Source organism: Saimiri boliviensis, chromosome 3 (assembly GCF_048565385.1).
Source record: "Saimiri boliviensis isolate mSaiBol1 chromosome 3, mSaiBol1.pri, whole genome shotgun sequence".
Lineage (NCBI taxonomy): Eukaryota > Metazoa > Chordata > Mammalia > Primates > Cebidae > Saimiri > Saimiri boliviensis.
Window position 1 is genome coordinate 57,112,379 of NC_133451.1, and position 21,452 is coordinate 57,133,830.

Sequence of the window (21,452 nt, forward strand, 5' to 3'; positions counted from 1 at the left end):
TGGGGATGATTGATACAGCATTGTGAACATGTATTTTTGAAAGTATTTCAGGAGGGCTTTTATTGCCAAGTTGTGGAATGTATAAATTAATCAAGTGGGAAAGGGCAATTCGCTACGTGGTTTGTTAAATACAGTTTAGTTTTGTGTGATACATGAAGTTTACATGAGAACTTTATTTCTGTTTTGTTTTAAATTTTATACTTTTTCTGTTTCCAGTGATATGACAATACCATTGGGGATTTCTTTTACTTTAGTCTTAGTTTATTATAGCATCAGAATTTAGACAACATTTTATAATCCTTTTGAGCCAGCTACACAAAAATATATTGATTTTAGTATTTGTATTTTTGTAATATAGTATTTGAAAATTGTCACTAAACAATAAATTCAGACAAACATTCAGAGTGTAGAAATAGTAACACATCTTTAAAAAGTATTGTTTTTGTTTTGACATACACTAGGCTCTGAATTGTTTCAAAATTTCCACAGCATCATTCCAGCTGATGCTGATTTTGTATTTGTGTGATTTGGCATAGCAGTGCTTTGTAACTCAGTGGTATCCCAATTCCCAAAACTGGCTTCTTGCCTTTACTAAAACACTAGGCAGTCATCTCTGATCCAATTCCTTTAAAAGTGTAGTGAGACCTAATTTTCCAGAACATCTCATCTGTTACAGAGAATAGATTTTGTTTTTGTTTTTGTTTTTTCTACTCCAGTTATGCTACATAATACTACCTTTTGCATTCCAGCTTAATGTAATCTTCCTTGGGATTGCTTTATATAAAATGTTTCATCATACTGCTATACTGAAACCTGAATCAGGCTGTCTTGATAATATCAAGTAAGTGATTTTTATTTTTGTTTTCTATAGGTTGCCTTATATTTATACTCCAAACTATCCTTTCTTTTATGTCAAAATCTTATGACAAAATGATAAAGAATATGCGTGTATTATCTTTGCTGAATAAGACTATTGATTGACCATCAAAGTGATTTGATCTGCCTGAACATAAGTGTAATAAAGTTCTGTTTTCAAAGATAGTTTTTCTCCTAAATTCTTATTTAGAACATGTTAATTTTAAATATATATATATATTCATTTTGTCCTGAAAACAAATGCAATGTTTCTATTTAGGACAGATTATTATTATTATTTTATTTTAATTTTTTGAGACAGACTTTCACTCTTGTTACCCAGGCTGGAGTGCAACGGCACAAACTTGGTTCACTGCAACCTCTACCTCCTGGTTCTAGCGATTCTCCTGCCTCAGCCTCCCGAGTAGCTGGGACCACATGCACCTGCCATGAAGCCTGGCTTATTTTTTGTATTTTTAGTAGAGACAGGGTTTCACCATGTTGGCCAAGCTGGTCTCGAACCCCCGACCTCAGGTGATCTGCCTGCCTTGGCCTCCCAAAGGGCTGGGATTATAGGCCTGAGCCACCATACCTAGCCGGATTATTCTTTCTCAGAGCAATTACATTACTTCCTCACACTCCATCTCCTCATCCAGAGAAATGTGATGAGAGCCAGATGATTGTACCCACAAGTACGAAAAGGGGGATTTTACATCACAGAAGAGAAACCCCAGATTTATGAATCTGAGCATTTACATAGGAACTGTTAGACAGCTGCCCTCTCCTTCTGAGAGAGATAAAGAAACCTTCCTAATGTAAACAGATATTTTGTCATATAAAAATATGGCTCTAAATTTTACCTCCCTTTGAAATATTAACACTTAATCTTCTGAGAGCTAAAGCTAAATGTCTCCAGAAGTCTTCATCTATTTAATCATCTTACAACTTTGAAAGTTTGTTTTTTCACCCAAGTTCCACTTTTGTATGCTCAGAAAGTCCTTCCATGCAACCATATGAAAATATTCACATTTTTTTTCAACACTAGTAGGACTTTCTATAGGCAAAAACAAAGTGATTAATTTACATTTCCTGAAAAGAAAAATAGTTGCATTCCTTCATATGACAAAAAAAGTATCTTGTTTCTTTGGAGTGTATGATATTTTAGAAAGATAGTAATATTTAGATGCATATTAGTTATTAAGATACAATATATTAAATTTCATTTTTATGTAATTTCCCTATGCTAGTGTTATATTTGTTAAGTGCTTTTATTTAAATGAATGTATTTTCAGAATTTTCATGAGGTAACCTGTGAATTTTCTGTGCTACTGACATTCTCCTTGAGCTACTTCAGATAGCAATTATGTCACTCATTTTCCATCTTTCTACATTCAGTGCCTGACGATTCTTGGCCCATAGTAGGCCCTCAATGAATGTTTACAGAATAAAGTAACATATTAAAGACTTTAGTGTTTAGGTGTATTGACATTAAGTAGTTAATTTTGTTGAAGGAATTATTTATCTACATTAAATAAAAAGGATAACCAAGGAATTAGAAAAACTAAAATATAGTGGTACAAAATAGAAATTATTTGCAGTGAGTGATAGCCTTTTGTAATTCTCAATATTACTTAGTTGAGATAACAGTCATTGTATTGTTGAATTATGTACCATTAAATGGTACTTCTAAAATACAGTATTGGTTTCTTAGATTATTGGTTCCTGATGAAATTGAATTTGGATAAATTAAATAGGCACATAAAATAATATTTATCATATTGTAGTTATACTCACTTTAGTAGAAATTACATCTTTGCACCCATTTTGTAGTATAAAATAAAACACAAGTAACACTTTATTTATATCATGTATTTAAATACTGTCAGAAATAAGGGAGTAAGACTTTCAACATTTATGTAACACTGGGTAAAAAAACAGCAGAAAGGATTATTCTTTGTCCTATATTTCAAGTATACTTTTTAGGTTTTTTTTTTTTAATTTTTGTCTAATTTAACAAAGATAAAGACGTTTTCTTACCTTTAACTTTATGATTTGTATTTAGTACTGTCACGTATTTTTAAATATCAATTTGTTTGTATGATGTTCATATGCTTTTGGGTAATTGGGTTGAATCTTTATGATATTACCATTTAGAAAACTAAACACAAAAAATCAATAATTATATTTAGTGGCATTGGTAGCATCAAGTTTTATATTACAAAGCAAATAAAGTCTTAAATGAAAATACCTTGATTTCAATTATGTCTGAACTGCTTTCTAGGTTATATTCTTTGGAAGGTATTTAATCTTCCTGAGTCTTCCTCTCTTTAAAAATGGTGTAATAATGAAATATACCTGACCATTAAATGGGCAGAAGAGTATAAACCTTTGATGATGCTCTTTAAAATTTTAGTTAAAGAGGGAGAGAAATTGGGTAGTTGTTAGAGGGATATTGAGGATTTTTAAAAATTTGTTTTTATTTTTATTTATCTATTTTTTTTTCAAGCGATAGAGTCTTGCTCTGTTGCCCAGTATGCAGTGCAGTGGCGCCATCAAAGCCTGCTGCAGCCTAGACTTCCTGGGCTCAAGTGATCCTCCCACCTCAGCATCCCTCGTACCTGGGACCACAGGCATGCAGTCATGCCTGGCTAATTTATTTCTATATTTTTTTAATAAATAAAAATGATGGGCTTTCACTGTGTTACCCAGGCTGGTCTCAAACTCCTGGCCTCAAGCTAGTCTTCCACCTCAATCCCAAAGTGCTGGGATTACAGGCATGAGCCCCTGCACCTGGCCAAGAATGTTTTTAAGATGAAAGAATTATCAGTATAGATATGTTGGTGGAAAAGAACCAGTGACAGAGAAATTAGGAATATAGGAAAGGAGAATTAATGTTGCAGTAGTGATCTGAGGTTGTGTAAAGAATGTGATCCAGAACGGTGGTAGAGCAATTCCACTACACTGGATTTCAGGAAGGACATTTTTCCAGTAAGCTAAAAGAAGCTGTGTAAGAGGATCCTTTTCCACTGAGACTGGATGGAATAAATAAGAACAGGTGTGATGTGGATATGTTGGTGGAATTGGGGTGGAGCATTGACTTGAGGGATTTCTTCCTAGTCTCCTCAGTTTGGTGGGAAAGATAGTCTTTGGCAGGATAAAGGCACATGTTGAAGGAAAACAATAGGAAATACGTCTCCAGAAAATATTTCTTAATACTTCCAGAATCTGAAGAAAATTTCGTTTTATTTAAAATACAATACATTAGAGATTTAAGAAGTGGTTGTAAAGAAATCAGCAGGACATAATTGATAAGGAAAATGATTTTAAAAAATAATGATTTTGAACATTAAGTAAAACTGAAAATCTGGCATAGTTTTTAAACAAGAATAAGGCTCTGTATAATATATATTCAAAATGGTACAGGAAATGTGAGAGTTTTAAAGATATAAGAAAAATTTATCTGCAAAGTCTTTTTTTTTTAAGTATATGGGGGAAAGCATAAAAGTTAATGTTTACTTTATTTTTCAAAAATTTTTGTAAAATGGTGAACAAGACGGGCCCCCTTGTTCAATTTATTAAGAATAAAAAACCTTTATTCTTAATAAGCCTCATGTAAGACCCTTTGGAAGTCAGTGTCTTTCTGAAACTAGTCATTCATTCAATTACCAAATATTTGTTGCTTTGATTATACACATTCTTTCACATGCTTATATCTCCTTTATCTAAAATGTGTTTGCTTCTCCCTGAATTCACTGCCACCATTTTCTTTAAGCCACTACCATCTTCAGAATCAATGCAGCAGGCCACCTAACTTCTCTGCCCCCATGGATTCTTGCTCCTGCCTTCACCAGCTAGAGAGAACTCTTGAAAAGCTTAAATCCAATCATGCAACACTCTTGGGTAGAACTGTTCAGAAGAGCCCATTACTCTTAAACTAAAGGTCAGACTACCTGCCAAGATCCATTAAACCTCTCTCATCTAGTTGCCCTTTTCTTTCTTCAGCCTCATTTTATGCATTTTGGCCCTCTGGCCATTCTAGACATGGTCTCTTTTGCCTCAGATCTTATCTCTGCTGTTTCTCTGCTGACTTTCTCTTCCCTAACACTAGGACAGGCTGACTCTTATGTATCTTAATTAATTAAATTGTCATTTTATTATCTTAAAAATTAACTTTTTATAAAAATTCTAAATTTACTGCAAGTCATCATAGTAAACTTCTTTTGATGTTAATACAGAACGTTTAATTGGCTGGCTCATTACTATGTTAATGAATTCTCTGGAAAAAATAATAAAATATAGAGTGAAGTAATATAGGTAATATGATTACAGGGGAAATGAGGTATGCCCAATTCTTGGATTTAACTAAAAATGTAATAAGTAATTGAAATTAAATAATACATTTCAGTTTGCTACTTGCTTACTTGTCCTTTGTTTCTTTATTATCCAAATAGATAATTACAGTCAGTGGAAATAATTCCAATCATTTGATTCTTCTCATTGAGTTTCTGACAGGTCAAAATTGGTGCTTACAATAATTATAGCAAAACTCTAACCTAATTAAAAAATACTGTATGTAAATATGAGTAAAATTGTTATTGAATTGTTACCACATGAAATTAACTTATAGTATGGCTGAAGTACTATGACACATGAAACTTTAATTTGTGAGGAGCCATTAGAACTCTCTTGACATTTACCTTCAAAATAAAAATGGATGGTTTCTGTAATCACCCACTTCTATTATTGAAAAACATTAACAAATGTATTTTAAAATAATTTGTTCAATAACATCTCAAGTTATTTTGAAGAAAAAAAATGAAATAGCCATTTTAAGACCTAGGAAAGAACATTCTGCCTATGTGAAAGGAGCTCAGAATCTACCAGGCTTTCCTTTTCTGTATCTGTCCCTTTGCCCTTTCTCATCAACAGACTTCTACATAAAGCCTTGTGATTTTACTGGGTCATGTTTTCTGATTTCTGGTCTCTCTCCTTAGGTTTTATATGAGTGGTAAGTTGGTAAAGACTCTGTCAGATGGTTTAAGCAAGTATTTGTTTAAAGATATACCTTTTCCTTTCCTTCCTTCTTCCCTAGTCTCTAATTGTCAAGGAAGACATAACGGTCACGGGGGGGTAATAACTTGAGGGTCAAACCCAGTTGGGTTTGAATTTCTGTTCAGTCCTGTGATGTTTACATGACCTTGGCAAGTTACATCAGAGGTCTGGGTCTTAGTTTATCCTCTGAATTGGGGATAATTGTACCTATTTCATAGTGCTTTATGATAATTATATGTAATTACATATGTAAAGAATGTGGCACATAATTTGTTGCCCATACAGGATGGTTTGAATATTTTTAACCACTCTGTATGGAAATACCCTGCTGTCTTTAGTTTGCTGTATTTTCAGTGGTGAAGTTTGCTCATCCTCTATCAAAATCCCATTGGAATTTTTGACTGGCTTTGTTTGCCATATGGTATCATGAAGAATTATGTGTGATATGATCCTTTCTTTTTTTTTTTTTTTTAAACACAACTTATCCTGTTATGAAAGAATTGGCTCCAGGGGTGGAATGCTCATTTGATTAATAAATAGCTAGTTCGGTTCTTAGTTCTGGAGGAAAAAAAAAATGTATCCTCAGTGAGCTTGGACACCTGCCATATGTTAAGAAATCTAAGAAGGCTCCTGAATAGCTTCAGGGATGAATAGCAAAATGCCTTACCAGGACCCGTAATAACTTATTATATTTCATAAGAAGGTAACTTTTACTCTGAGGAACATGTGTCTAAATATTAGTAAAAACAATTAAGTCATAATTACATTCAGCTTGATTAGTATTATATTAATACCTTGTGGAGTTACAGGTGGTTGAAGTCTAAAAAAGTAAAGGCAGAAAACCAAATGGACATATTCCTGAAAAATGCAGCAATATCACAAAAATATTTTAATGCTCTCATTTTAAAATTTCATGTTAATATAATGCATATACTTATAAAAATTCATCTTAATATGTTAATATGTAAAGACTATATACATATAACCTACTTTCTAAAATTATCTCATCTCTATGCTATAGCCAAAGCAATAACTTAACAGTTTAAGCCTTTATGAGAACAGTAAATCTTGTTCTGAGTTGTATGGTAAAAATTTCATCAATTGCAGAGTTTTCTGAATGAGTTTTAAGGTAAATATTTTTAGAACTTTCTTATTCTCAAAATACTAGCTACTGACAAAAATATTGATACACTGATTTTGATTTTTCAGAAAGAGGTTCAAATAGTCTATGAAAACTTAAAAATATTAGCTTATATTTCTATACAACTGATTTTATTCATAGTTTATCTTTCACCATCAAAACTATTCAATTAAAATGAAGATTTTACAGATTTCTAATTATTTTAAATATTTATAGATAGTATGTTTAAAAACTGTTACCACTTTTTTAAAAAGATTATTAGGTCAACATGCTATGCTGAAGATGTGATTTTCCAAATTTTAAAAATCAAATATACTTCTCAATGTCCATGTATATTGTGAACACTTTAGTTTTGAGAATTAGCTAGAACCAATAATACCTTTCCTTTATTCATTGTAATAAGATAGAATCATTTTTAAAGAGAATTCTGAAAGTGAATATAAGGTGTCTGTTATCCCATTTTTTCTGTCTTCCTCTATTTCCTTGATGTGTGTTTAAATATTACTAGAAATCACCGTAACAATGTGATAAGTTATCCAAGTTTTTTGTTTGTTTGTTTGTTTGTTTTTTTGTTTGTTTGTTTGTTTGTTTGTTTGTTTTTTGAGATGGAGTTTCGCTCTTGTTACCCAGGCTGGGGTGCAATGGCGCGATCTCCGCTCACCGCAACCTCCGCCTCCTGGGTTCAAGCAATTCTCCTGCCTCAGCCTCCTGAGTAGCTGGGATTACAGGCACGTGCCACCATGCCCAGCTAAATTTTGTATTTTTAGTAGAGACGGGGTTTCACCATGTTGACCAGGATGGTCTCGATCTATTGACCTCGTAATTCCACCCGCCTCGGCCTCCCAAAGTGCTGGGATTACAGGCTTGAGCCACCACGCCTGGCTCCAAGTGTTTTTAAAGAGTAATATAATCCAAACAATATTATATGGAGCTTTGTGTATTTTTATGAAACTACTAGACTTGCTGCAGACAAGTTGAGACTTTCCTAAGGTAATAGTGGGTTCTTTGCTAATTGCCTTAATTTTAGCATTTAAATGCATTCAGCAATCGATTCTTTGAAAACTGTATTTAGTCACCAATTCAAAAAGCTGTGCCTTCTGCAAGTTATTGCCAGTCTCATTGTATCCTTTATTTTAGGCTATAGTTTTAAGTTTTCTGAAGTGTAAAAGGGCTGCTCCCTTTTTAGGCTTTTCTTTAAAATTCATTAAAATTCCCTATGATCTTTTTATGAATCAGGGTTTATGCATGAATGTATTCAGCATATTCCACAGACTGGGAGCTCACATTTGAGAAAACTGGTTTGAAGGATGACTGCCATAGGCACACTGGAATTGTTATCCACTATACCTTAAGATCAAATTATGGTTTCACTTTTCCTCAAAATAATTAGGTTTCTATCAGATTTACGAGAGTCAAGTGCTATCTAAAGATGAAAAAGTCTAAAAACCTACCTGAGCGAAAAATGTCTTCTTAATAATGAAAACATAAAAATTAGCTGGTTCTCCGTTCTTTATATAGGGCTTGGACTCAGATTACCTTTATATCTCACAAGAAGTGTGCAGTCAGACTATAGGAATACCTAAAAATCTGAATTAGTCTAAACTACCTATTAATACGACGATAGTTTTTTTCCCCAAATGGTAAAGTGTAAGATTTCATAAGAGTAGGAGAAATCTGAGAATAGTTATAATAATTCACATTTGTTTTCCATATTATTCACATATTTTAATTTTAATATATGAACTTTGATTTTTATCTTTATTAATTTATTCAACAAATGAAAAGTATGAAAATTGTGAGTGTGTTTCGAAGATGGAGTTTACAGAAATTGCTAATAATTTTATATTTTATTTATTTATTTATTTTTAATTTACTTATTATACTTTAAGTTCTGGGGTATATGTGCAGATTTTTTGAGAGTTTCACTCTTGTTGCCCAGGCTGGAGTGACTGCATTGGCGTGATCAAGGCTCACTGCAACCTCCACCTCCTGGGTTCAAGGGATTCTCCTGCCTTAGCCTGCCAAGTAGCTGGGATTACAAGCATGAGCCACCATTCCCGGCTAATTTTTTTGTATTTTTAGTGGAGATGGTGTTTTAACCATGTTGGCCAGGCTGGTCTCGAAGTCCTGACGTCAGGTGATCCACCCGCCTCTGCCTCCCAAAGTGCCTAAGCCACGGCGCCCAGCCTACATTTTTATGTAGATTCTACGAGAACTGAGTGGAGTGTGACTGCAGGGTTTTTGGCTTGGGGTACTAGAACAGTGAATTGTTATTACTGAAATGCAGAAAACTATGGAGGGAGCACTTTTTGTGGTAGAATAGATTTTTTTTTTTTTTTTTTTTTGTAAAGTAACTTACTGGACATCTCAGTGCAGATGCTAAGTTGGAAGTTGGAATAGTGAAAGCTGAAGACACAATTTGCAGTCATCAGTGTATAGATTTTATTTTGTGTGTGTGTGTTTAGTGTTACTTTATTTTCAGTATTGATTTCAGTTTATTTTCAGTATTGATTTCACTTTGCTTATCTATTATTTTTAGTGTTGATTTCACTTTATGCATCTATTATTTTCTATAATGGCAAATTATCCTGTTGTTTTTTTTTTAATTTATGTCAGTTGTATATTTCCTTTAAAGACATTAAGAAAACAAAAGTGAGATGATTTGAAAAAAATACAACAGTGAAAGTGGCATATAGATATTGCAAACAATTGAAATGGTGTTTTTCCAGCCAAACTGATTTCTCTTACTAGTCACTAGAAAGTATGTTTCTGTTAGAATGGCCACTGCTGGGTGTATCAAATGCCGACCAGTGTGGTGTCCTAAATCATAGTGATACTGGCGATTTATGAAACTTAAAATCCAAAGGTAGGTGTTCTAGAGTTGGTTCAAAAGCTCAATAATGTCAACAAGGACCAAAATGCTTACATCATTGGAATGTTGGCTGTTGTCATTCACTCTATCATCTTGTGGTCCAAAAATGACTTCTTCAGCTCCAAGCATCATATGCTTTTGTGGTTGCATTCAAAAGCAGGGAAGAAGAGACAAGAGAAGATATTCTCCTTATGAACCTTTGCTTGTGGGCTTCTCTCCCATGTTCAGGGTGTAAAATATTCTCTTACTGGTATCACATGTGTGAATCATATGACCACTCCTGGCTGCAAGGGGATCTGGAAAAGCAAAGGTCTGGCAAAGGGAGTGTGGGAACAGGACCGTCTCAACATTTGCAGAGCTCAGGGTGAGAGAACAAAATGATTTTAAAAAAAACAAAAAAACATTCTAACCTCCTCTTGTGATACATACACCTTAAAAACCACTTGAAAGAACAAGTGTGAGTTTAGAATTCCTTGATATCTTAAGAGTTCCATGCCAGGAGGTGGCCCCTGGCTCACCACCTGTCTTCCTTCTCTTCCTGCCTCCTGCTGGATACCATACTATGTGTGACCTCATGTGTAACTAACACACTGTGTCCCACACATCCAAGCTCTTTCTACCTCTCCCAACCAGCCATCCTTTGGCCACTCCTCAATCCAAGGAAAGTAATACTGGCTACAACCTTGGGAGAATGGGTCAGGGTCGATTTTATTTTAAACCCATGAGACTGAGTAAGATATTGAGATTGAGGGCAGACACTGAAAATAAGAGGACTAGGGACCATAACCCTGGGGCACTCTGACTAGAGATCTTAGAAGTGCAAATCTTCAAAGTGGATTGAGGAGAAGTAGCCAGTGAGTTAGAAAGAAACCTACAGATCCTGGAAGCTAGGTGAATCTAGCTTTTCAAATAAGATGGCAACTTAGACCTGACCACTGAATTTAGCAACATGGAGATCTTTGGTGAACTTGACAAAGGCTGTTTGATAGAGTGGTTGATGAAGACTTTATTAGAGTGGAGAGAAGAGAGAATGGGAGGGAAGGAGTTAAAAAAACACATGTAAAGATGGTCTTTTCAAGTCGTTTGCTGTAAAAAAGGGCTGAGAAAAGTAGTAGCTAGACAGAGATATTATGTTGGGGAGGTTGTTGATAATAATTGGTTTGTTTTGAAGCATGAGATATACTCTCCTCCTTTTAATTTGGTTGGAATAGACAATTAGTTGATATTTGAGAGAGAGAGGAAATTGTATGGCATCTGGTGTCGACACTTGAGTAGGCAATAGAGTGTGGGATATGGTGTACAAGTGAAGGCTGGTCTTAGATAAGAAGGACACAGAGAATACCATTATTTCTTTATGTGATAAATAACTAATACCATTATTTCTTTATGTGATAAAATTATGACTGAGATCTGCTAGCCAATTGACCATGTTTCCATTAAAGTAATGCAGTAAATTATCATGACTCCATAAGTATTCAATGTGTTAAAAAGCATACATCTACCTAGAAAAAAATTATGTAATATTAAAAAATATAACATGAATTTGTTTTAACCTTCTATTTTTCTCCTTCATATTAACATCTAGTAATATATGTACTGGTTATACATTAATATGATTATAAAATATATTTATATTTATATGTATATATGCATGTGTGTATATACACAAATATACATATATATGCATATAGATAATCAGAATGTATACATACATATCTACACATTCTTATATTGTTCTTTCATGAATATATATTCAGACATAATGTAGAGTGAGTCATTTTTTAAATAAAATGTTTTCATAAGAGCACTGTCTAATGACATTTCGGTCCATGACAATTGAGTATATGATGGGGGTCTCGTAAGATTGTAATACCATTTGTTTCCGCTACATTTTTATGTTTAGATTTGTTTAGCTATACAAATACTTTTATGTTACGGTTGCCTATAGAATTCAGCACAATAACATACTGTACAAGTTTACAGCCTGAGAGCAATAAGCTTTACCATATAGCCTAGATATGTAGTAAGCTATACCCTTTAAGTTTATGTAAGAACACTCTATGATCATACTACTGTGAAATCGCCTAAGGATACATTTCTCAGAATGTATTCCTATCATTAAATGACACATGACTGTATATGCTTTCTAGAAAACGCAACTGTCCAAAGGCTTTATTAACAAATAAAAATCTGTTAGATGTCAAACACATTTGGTAACTTCTTTGTGTAATTTCATGAATTTAAGAAACTAAATAAGTAAGTTAAATGTTTTGGAGAAAAATAATTTATCAATGAAAATTACCTAAGCAACACAATTCATTTCCTTCAAGGTATAATAAGGCACATATTTTGATACCTTATATTTTTTATTAAGCTATCTTCCTAAAAATAAAATACAGTGTTATATATTATAAAATTTTATGAAGCATACTTTATAAAATAACTGTGTGTAACTTACTTTTTTGGATATTAAATGAATATTATTATTATTTATTAGAAATAAACGGTTTTATATTTAGAAAAGAGGCTAAATGGAAATGTACTGAAGTTAATAATGATAATGTTTTAGTGTCAAAATTTAAAATTTTCTTTTTATGCACTTGCATGGTATTTTCTGACAGCAAATAAATGCCATTTTTTTCACACACCAACCAGTACTTGATCCACAGCTGGTGTCCAACAATGCACTTCAGTTCTGAAGCTAACTCCCAGGGTTAGCGCAGACCCTGCAGGTTAACAGCTCCGTCCCTCGTGACTGCCCCCACTTAGGCACCAGGTACCAGTGGAGTGCCCAGGATGCCCACATTTCTGCTCAGGCAACTACAAATTCAGGAATTCCCATGACCATCCCTCAAAATTTAATAATTTACTAGAACAATTCTTAACTTAGAAAAGTGCTGTACTTATGAGTACTGTTTTATTATAAAGAATACAACTCAGAAACAGCCAAATGGAAGAGATGTACAGGGTAAGGTATGGAGAAGAGGGCATAGTTTTCATGCCCTCTCCAAGAAACCGCCCTCCCAGGCATGTGGATGTTTTCATCACTTGAAATCCATTCCTTGAAATTTTTTTGGAGGTTTTATCACATAGACATGATAGATTAAACATTGACTACTCTATCTCCAGCCCCCTCTCCTCCCCAGTGATTGTGCAGGAGGGGAGAGAAGGATGAACATTCTAACCTTTTAATGTTAGTTTGGTCCTTCTGGGAACTAGGCCCCATGCTGAAGCTACCTAGCCTCCTGCCATCCCCTCACCACACAACTTCCCCAGCAGCACACTTGGTCATCTCATTAGTATGCAAAAGGCACACAAAAGAGGCCAAGGCCTTTAGGTGCTCTGTGCCAGGAATCAGGTACAAAGAACAAATATTTATTTTTTATTACACCATTTCACTCAAGTTTTCAGAAACTAGTATGATGCATATACAGTGTTCTTATGAAAACATTTTATTTAAAAAATGCCTCGCTCTGCATTATGTCCAAATATATATTCGTGAAAAAAACAATGTAAGAATGTCAATTTCCTAAAAGGATCATCCTTCTGTATTTTTAAGCTGTGAAACAGTTTTTTAAAAATCAAGTCTAATATTCTATTGTTAATATATTAGTGTGGTGATATCTACATAATGAAAATTTAATGAAATTTTATGAAAGTGAGAAAATTTAATTATGGTAATTTATCTGTCTTCAAATTCTTTATGTGGTAGAACTCACTCTAGTGTTTAGAATTCTTCTTATTTATATCATTAAAATATTAGTGAAAGAATCTAGTTATGATTCAGGGATAAATTTTTTAAAACTTACTCTGTTTTTAGTGTTTTTTATTCATTTAAAAAAGGTAATTGCTATCTATTTTCCTTGGATTTTAAACTTGTGGGGAGGTGGGAAGAAATAGCATGGGGAGAAATGACAGATACAGGTGAGGGGACGGAAGGCAGAAAACCACACTGCCACGTGTGTACCTATGCAACAATCTTGCATGTTCTTCACATGTACCCCAAAACCTAAAATGCAATTAAAAAAAGAAAAGATTCAAAACCAAGTACATGTCTTTAGTGATATCTTATTTAGATCCAACTTGTAAAATTGAATCTCATGTAATGTAGGTAAAACTCAAACATATCCTAAAATGATTTCATAAACTTTTTAGCCTATTTATTCTAGTGTAGTTTCAGTTTATAAACAACTACACAAGAAATAAGATTTTGAACTATACATTCCAAAGTAAAGTATTTAATTCAATAAGGGAGAAAAGATTTCTTTTCTCACCTATCATTAGGTTTATGGCTGAAACTCCTGTGAACAAAGATTAACTAGACAAATGCATACAAATTTATTTAATACAAGTTTTACATGTTATGAGAGCCTTCAGAAATGGAGACACGGAAAGCATTTAAACTTGGTCATTTTTTAATACTAAGTTTGATGAAGAAGTAGATAGATGTGGAGAAATATGATTGGAAGACAAAAGGTTATGATTCATTGTTAGTAAACTGAGGGAACTTAGCAAGTCCTGTTTATTCAGATTATTCTAGGTGTCTCCATGTCTTTAAGGATAAAGATGTTTATTTCCTTTGGGTATAAGGAGGATATCTCTGGGGATGTTGTGAACTACTTCAGAGAGAAAGGTCAGATAATTATTTCATGGTCTGTTTCAGAGGAGGAGGTTGAGGGGACTATCAAAGAGACCTCCCTGCTTCTGCTGTTTTCTCAAATCTGCAAGTGCCAATTTGAGAATAGTGTGTCTAGAACTATATCAAATACATCTCTTTCCAATTATTTCTGAGCATGTCTTCTTCTTTTCGTTTGAATCCAGTTTTAAGAAAAATGAACAAAACTTTTAAAAAATATATAAGCCAATTTTAAACCAGTTATTACTTAAAGTCAAAGTTCTTAAAAGTCTTAAGCAGAAAACCTAATTTCTTCTAAAGGCTAAGTGAAATATACATGAAATTTCCTTGAAAACATAATCTTGTGGCTTTTAGGAGTTTGCCTTGACTGCTATAACAAAAAACAACTAGGAATACACATTTTTTTCCTTATCATAGCTTTCTTTAAAATGACATAACTTAATTTAAATTGAGGGCTTTATTTAGTACAATGCTTGTGTGTGTGTGTGTGTGGGGGGTGTGTGTGTGTGTGTGTTTGTGTATGTGTATGTGTATAATTTGTATGAAAATTTACCAAAATTTGCTGATTTAAAAAATTTGTTGTGAAAGAGCTTGAATAAATGATGTTAGACTGAAACACTTTGGGACTCCAAATTCAAACCAACCTGTTTTTAAAGCTTTTTGGAGATAAAGTGAAACTCTGGAGGCATTTAAGTTAAACATTCCATTGTATTTTGAGTCACATACTGCAAGGAAAAACGTATTCATAGATTCTGAAATAAGCGGCAGGTGCTCCCTGGTTCTGCCCTCATATCAACTGTAATCTCTGCACCTGATTAAACACCAACTAGAATTTTAAATATTGTGTCTATTTGGAAAAAGTGTGGCAAATAATAAGAATAGTTTATTGACGTTTTACTATGTGCTAGGCATCATTGTAAGTCCTTTACATGTGGTAATTTATCTAATATTTGCGATAATCCTTTGGGGTTTCTGAGAGGTTGACTAACACCTCAAACCTCAGAACTAGTTAGTGAGAGAGCCAGGGTTTCAACAGACTATCTGATTTCAGTGTTCATTACCTTACCTCTTAGAGATACTCCTTGTCACATCAAATTGCATACCTATAAATATAACCAAATGTTTATGTATTTTGAAGGGATTGTCATTTCAGTAAACATATCAGTTTAGATCATTTTATAGGGCAAGCTTAAAAAACTTTAATCCTGATGTTGATTGAATAACAATGATCATTAAGGGCCCTATGTTTAAAACCTATGATTATATTAAATTTTAAATTATGAACTATAAAATCTGGCCAGCAGAATGCAATTATGAGGAGTCTTAGTGTACAGTAATCTTGTTAGGATGGGAGACAGAGATATCCGCCTTATTAGTATGTATAGTGAATTACTGAATGAAACTACACAAGAAGAATATTGTTCTGGCGAAGATGACTCGGGAAGAAAAGTCACTGATGTGCTTGTAAAAGCTTCATGTCAGAAAAGCCAAGAATCAAAGGAAGCAGCAGCTGGGGATGAGTTTGGGGGCTGTCCAGGAAATGGACAGGTCTGGACAGTGCAGACATTTGCAACTGTCAGATTGTTTTCATTTTTTTCAATGAACTAGGAAATATTCAGCTGAAGGAGTTGTGATGGGAAAGGGGTTTGGAATTGAAGAAAGATGTGAAATATTTCTTATGGATAATGGGAAATCACATGCACTGGGGAAGTGTGATAGGCATATCTGATATCATTAAGTACCATTAGAAATTTGTTGTTATGAGTGTAACATGTCTTCAGAAAACATAGTTGTGTTTTTTTTTTCTTCAGCAATATTCAGCTACCTCAATGTGTGTGTGTGTGTGTGTGTGTGTGTGTGTGTGTGTGTGTCTGTGCATGTTTCAAATCATTAAAGAAGAGAGAGGATATAAGAAGGTAAATGATCATAGTATCTGGGCTGGTTGAGGAGGAAAGTATGAACATGAATTGAGTGATATGTAGTGAAAAGGTGGAGAGGCAGAAGGTAACAAAAAACAAGATGACAGTGGTAAATATCCCATGGCAAGAACCTCAGAGAATTTGGGGTTTATACACTGGGAAGTCATGATTCTGTGATGGCACCTCCACCACCTGAGGGATGAGAGGGAACCAGTACTTTGAGTCTGTGTGTTCCTCGGGGAAAGCACTGTCAGTCGGGAATCATTTCACTTGAAAGTAGTAAGTCACAGAAACACGTAAAAATGAAGTTTAGGATATAAGAGGATTTGTTGAGTTTGGACCGTGAGTTTCAAAGGACAGGATATAATTTGTTGGGAGAAAGGGAAATTGTAGAAAATTAGTTGGTCTAAGAGGTATACAAAAATGTCAGAAGAATGGAAGGAATAGCGTAATACCACTTTTTAACATTGTGTTGTTGTTGTTGTTGCCTAAATTTATTACCGTCTGCATACAGTCACTTACCATCTTGGGCAATAGAATCCCATTCATTAGTGATAGAAAATTCCCCTCTATGGGTGAGAACACTACTTCTGCTTTGCCTTGGATGCATACACATTCTCCCCAACTTCCAGAAAATACCATGATACATAAATCTTGCAAATCGTAGCTTAAGCCATTCAATTTTACCGGTATTCGTAAAAGGAGTCTGTAAAATGCTCTGTCATTGAAGGTACTACAGATGATCACTGATTAGCAAATTAAACATGTTACCATATTCCAGGTGCGTATCAGTTTCCCTCAATTCCAAGCAAATACCTCCCCTTTAAGCAAAACAACAAGTTAACAGATCATTTCGGATTTCAGCTTTTCTCATTCTCTTGTTTTTCAGTAGTGTTTTCCAGCAGGAGAGTTAGTTGGTTCTAAAATGATATTTTTTTCTTTACTTCATTTTAAAAGTGCTGAAAGTATACAAGTCAGAGTTACCTAAGACAAAAGACTGTATTAAATCATTGGATTTGTAATTAAAATGTGCAGACAGTATAGCGGAGTGTTAAGCATCTTGAGCCGCTCAGTCCACACTTGAAAATTTCCTAATCTAATTTTCTCTTGGCTGAGAACCAATTGTTGTTGGTTTTCTCCACTACATACAGTATGTATTCTTAAAAGGTCTGTCATCAAGGTCCCTGGCACTTTTATAAATGTGCTATTTAAGTACACATTCTGCAGTACTCTGGATTACTGCCTATGGAATTTGATATTTTAAACCAGATACTTCAAAGTCCTAACACAAAAATCCTCTTTGTTCCAGAACTGAGATTGACAGTCTGAGGCAGGCATCCCCAAACTACGGCCCGCGGGCCGCATGCGGCCCCCTGAGGCCATTTATCCAGCCCACCGCCGGACTTCAGGAAGGGGCACCTCTTTAATTGGTGGTCAGTGAGAGGAGCACAGTATGTGGCGGCCCTCCAACGGTCTGAGGGACAGTGATCTGGCCCCCTGTGTAAAAATTTGGGGACACCTGGTCTGAGGCTATAATTTAAAACTACTTAATTATGAAATTAAGATAATAAGTCATGAGCATAAAAAGTAATAATTTATTAGCACAGGTATTGACAATATTAGATAATATACTATACATTCCAAGATATGACTCAAACGGTGGCACATTTTCTTTGTAATAGTCTTCATCATCACAGCGCTCTGATTTTTCTGTCTTCATTGAATTTACTGCATCTTGCACAATTAGCTGGGGAAAGGTTTCTAAAATTGCCAGATCTCCCATTCTGTAAGTTTTAATAATGTGCTATAATGCAACATATCCCTTAATATTCACAGGGATATTTTAGTAAAACTTGTGTGCCTATTTGTTTCTACTAGATTTTCTCTGTCTCTTTTTTAAAGATTTTAATTTTTTCTACATTTTTTTTCTGTTAGCTTCCCTGTCCTTTTTCTTTTACTTGCTGATATACATTTTGAATGCTTTCGCTATTGCAAATATCTTCTTCCAGTCTGTTACCTGTTGGTTAATTTTTCCTTTTGTTACAAATATAAATAAATAAAATTGTAAACCATCAAGTTTTTCCTCTAAGGTATATGTTTTTGAAGTCTTTTCACTGAAATCCTTTTAAACTAAGGATTTAAAATTTATTATCTTTTTGTTCCCCTCCCTCCCTCCCTCCCTCCTTTCCTCTCTTCCTTCCTCCTTTTCCTCCTAGTCGTCCTCCTTCTTTCTTTTTCTCTCTCTCTCTTTCTTTTTCTTGAGATGGAGTTTCGCTGTGTCGCCATGCTGGAATGCAGTGGCACAATCTCGGCTCACTACAATCTCTGCCTCCTGGGTTAAAGCAGTTCTCCTGCCTCAGCCTCCTGTAGCTGGGAACACTGGTGCATGTCACCACACTCAGCTATTTTTTGTATTTTTAGTAGAGACAGAGTTTCACCATGTTGGCCAGGATGGTCTCTATCTCTTAACCTCGTGATCCACCAGCCTCGGCCTCCCAAAGTGCTGGGATTACAGGTGTGGTCTGCTGCACCTGGTCTTTTATTTTCTATTATATTTTTTATTTCCCTCACAGTGTTACAGTTCATTTTATGATCTTATCTTTGAAAGATACTTTTTATTTCTTTATGTAATAAGCCAAATTTCCAACACCATTGACTAAATAATCCATCCTTTTTCTGAACATCTATGCTACCACACTATCCTACATTAAATCTATTTTTGTGCTTTCTCTTCTGTTCCATGGACATGCTTTATGTTTCTCTAGCATTACTACATTATTACTAGAATTTGCTTAATATCTGGTAGGGTGAGTCCTCCCATTTTGGTCATCTCTTGCAAAATTGTTCTAGCTAATCATGAATTTTTATTATTCTTTCACATTAATTTCAGAATTAGTTGTTAAAATTCTTCCAATATATTCCTCTTTTTAAATTAGAATTGCATTAAATATATGGATCATGTAGTAAGAACTGCTATCTTTATGAGGTTAAGTCATACCATTCATACACCTGCCTGTCTCTTTTATTGAGGCCTTCCATTATATCCTTTCGTAGATTTTTAAGATTTTTTTCCATTGATGTTCATTCATTCTTTGCTGGTTTAATTTCTGTATGAACTCTTTTCTTTTTGTTGCTATTAGGAATGATATCTATTTCCCTTTGATTTTTTAGTTTATTATTGCTAAATAAGAAAATGATATTGATTTTTGCATATTGATCTTGTATCTGACAAACTTATTGAATGCTGTTAAATAGTTACAATGATTTTTTTATTCCACTCATTTGTATTTTATAGGGAGATGATCATGTCACATTTAAATAATAAGTTAAAAATTATCTCTATACTTCTAAGCCTTATGCTGGTTATTTATTTATTTATTTATTTGATATTGGATTTGGACCACGATTGAGCATGTCCAAGGATAACCTACATCCTTGCTTGGGTCCTGAGGTTTAAAATATACATTTTGAAGTTTTTTCATTAAGTATAATGTTTGTTATGGATTTTTTTTAAATGAATGATTCTACCAAGTTAAGGAAATTACTATATAGTGATTTATATATTTATACAAAATATACATTTAGAAGTTTTCCCATTAAGTATGTTTGTTATGGATTTTTTTAAAGTGAATGATTCTGCCAAGTTAAGGAAATTACTATGTAGTCCTAGTTTTCTAAGTTGTTTTGTATTTTCTTGAAAAATAGTAAAGTTCATCAAATAGTTTTTATTTTAATTTACTTGGGGTTTTTTTTAGACTATTTACTAGACTATATGGATAGAGTGATTTAACTCTGTTTACTGTCTGGAATAATTCTTAATTGATTATGATGTTTATGCACCATTACCTTTTGTTTTTTAATAGCTTATTTAAGCCTTTTAAGTAAGTTCTGAAGTAAAATGTTATTATAATGTGTTTTTTGTCCTCTGTTAAGAATTTTTTTTTTTTTTGTCCTGGTAAGGATAGTTTAAGAGGACAAAGATACATTCTAAAAACTCTTATGAGTCCACTTATAAAAGTTTTTCTTGAAAGAACGAAAAGGAGAATGGAAACAGGCCTTCAACTCATTGGCTGTGCTAAAGAAAAAAACATGGTTCCTTTATTAAAGAATTATTCCATGTTTTCTCTAAGTAACATTTTGTTGAGCATTTAATTAGTGTTCTTACTAAAAGTAGAACATTTTTAATGCTCATAAGAGGTTAGTGCTTAAGAACAGATTCAAGAGAGTACAGATTCCTGAAACATTTTGCTGTTCACAAATTGAGCAGTGCTGCAAACTATACTGCACAGAGATCATAAAATATAACTAGTCATGGATAACACACTTTATCCTGATAGATGCTAGACCCTAAGAGGCACTCCAAAGGCCAGCAGGCACTTCCTTGGCTCCCTGTGATGGAACCTAGACATATTAAAGCAGAGGAAAAGACAGCTCTCAAGAGTTTTGTGCTCAAATTACTAAAATGGTCATTAAAGCATATTAATAAAGAAGTGCAGTGAAGAGCAGAAAGTGATATTATATTCATTTAACTCAGCCCAAAAACACTGGTCAGTATGGGTGGGACTGGCATCTTCCCTCAGACTTGCTGTTGATAGTGACAGTTGTGTTCTTATCAGAGTTTGCAGAGCAATAGGCATCTCGAGGCGACAGATTCTTATTGAGTAGATCTGTTAGGAGACTGAGGGTGTCAGAAGAGGAATCTCTGATATAAGACTCCTGGTTCCCAGGAGAGACTCAGTTTCACTCAAGTAGATGCAGATTTAGTGGAGAAAAGACCAAGACATTTTCAGCATTTCAGTGGTGATTTCAATCACTCGATTATCAATGAAGGACTGTGCAAGACAAGACCTAGGAATGACCAGATATTTTGTTGGCATAGATGTCAAGAAAAGGCAGAATATTGCCAAGAAATGAGGAAGAGAGAGAGAGAGAACAATATAACTTTCTTGAGTGCAAAGGTGCCAGACAAATGGGAGC

General features: G+C 34.1%; 1 protein-coding gene across 32 annotated transcripts in view; it reads left to right on the forward strand.

The window, feature by feature from the left end:
* ADGRL3 (adhesion G protein-coupled receptor L3) overlaps positions 1 to 21,452 on the forward strand; it is an 846,433-nt gene that overhangs the window by 772,162 nt on the left and 52,819 nt on the right. For all 32 annotated transcript variants that reach the window (XR_012516839.1, XM_074396184.1, XM_074396178.1 and 29 more), the window contains one exon: positions 750 to 841. Coding sequence is in view for 31 of the 32 variants with exons in the window: in XM_074396184.1 (XP_074252285.1) it covers positions 750 to 841 (92 nt within the window). In the remaining variant the exon portion in view is untranslated. The remainder of the gene's footprint in view (positions 1 to 749; positions 842 to 21,452) is intronic.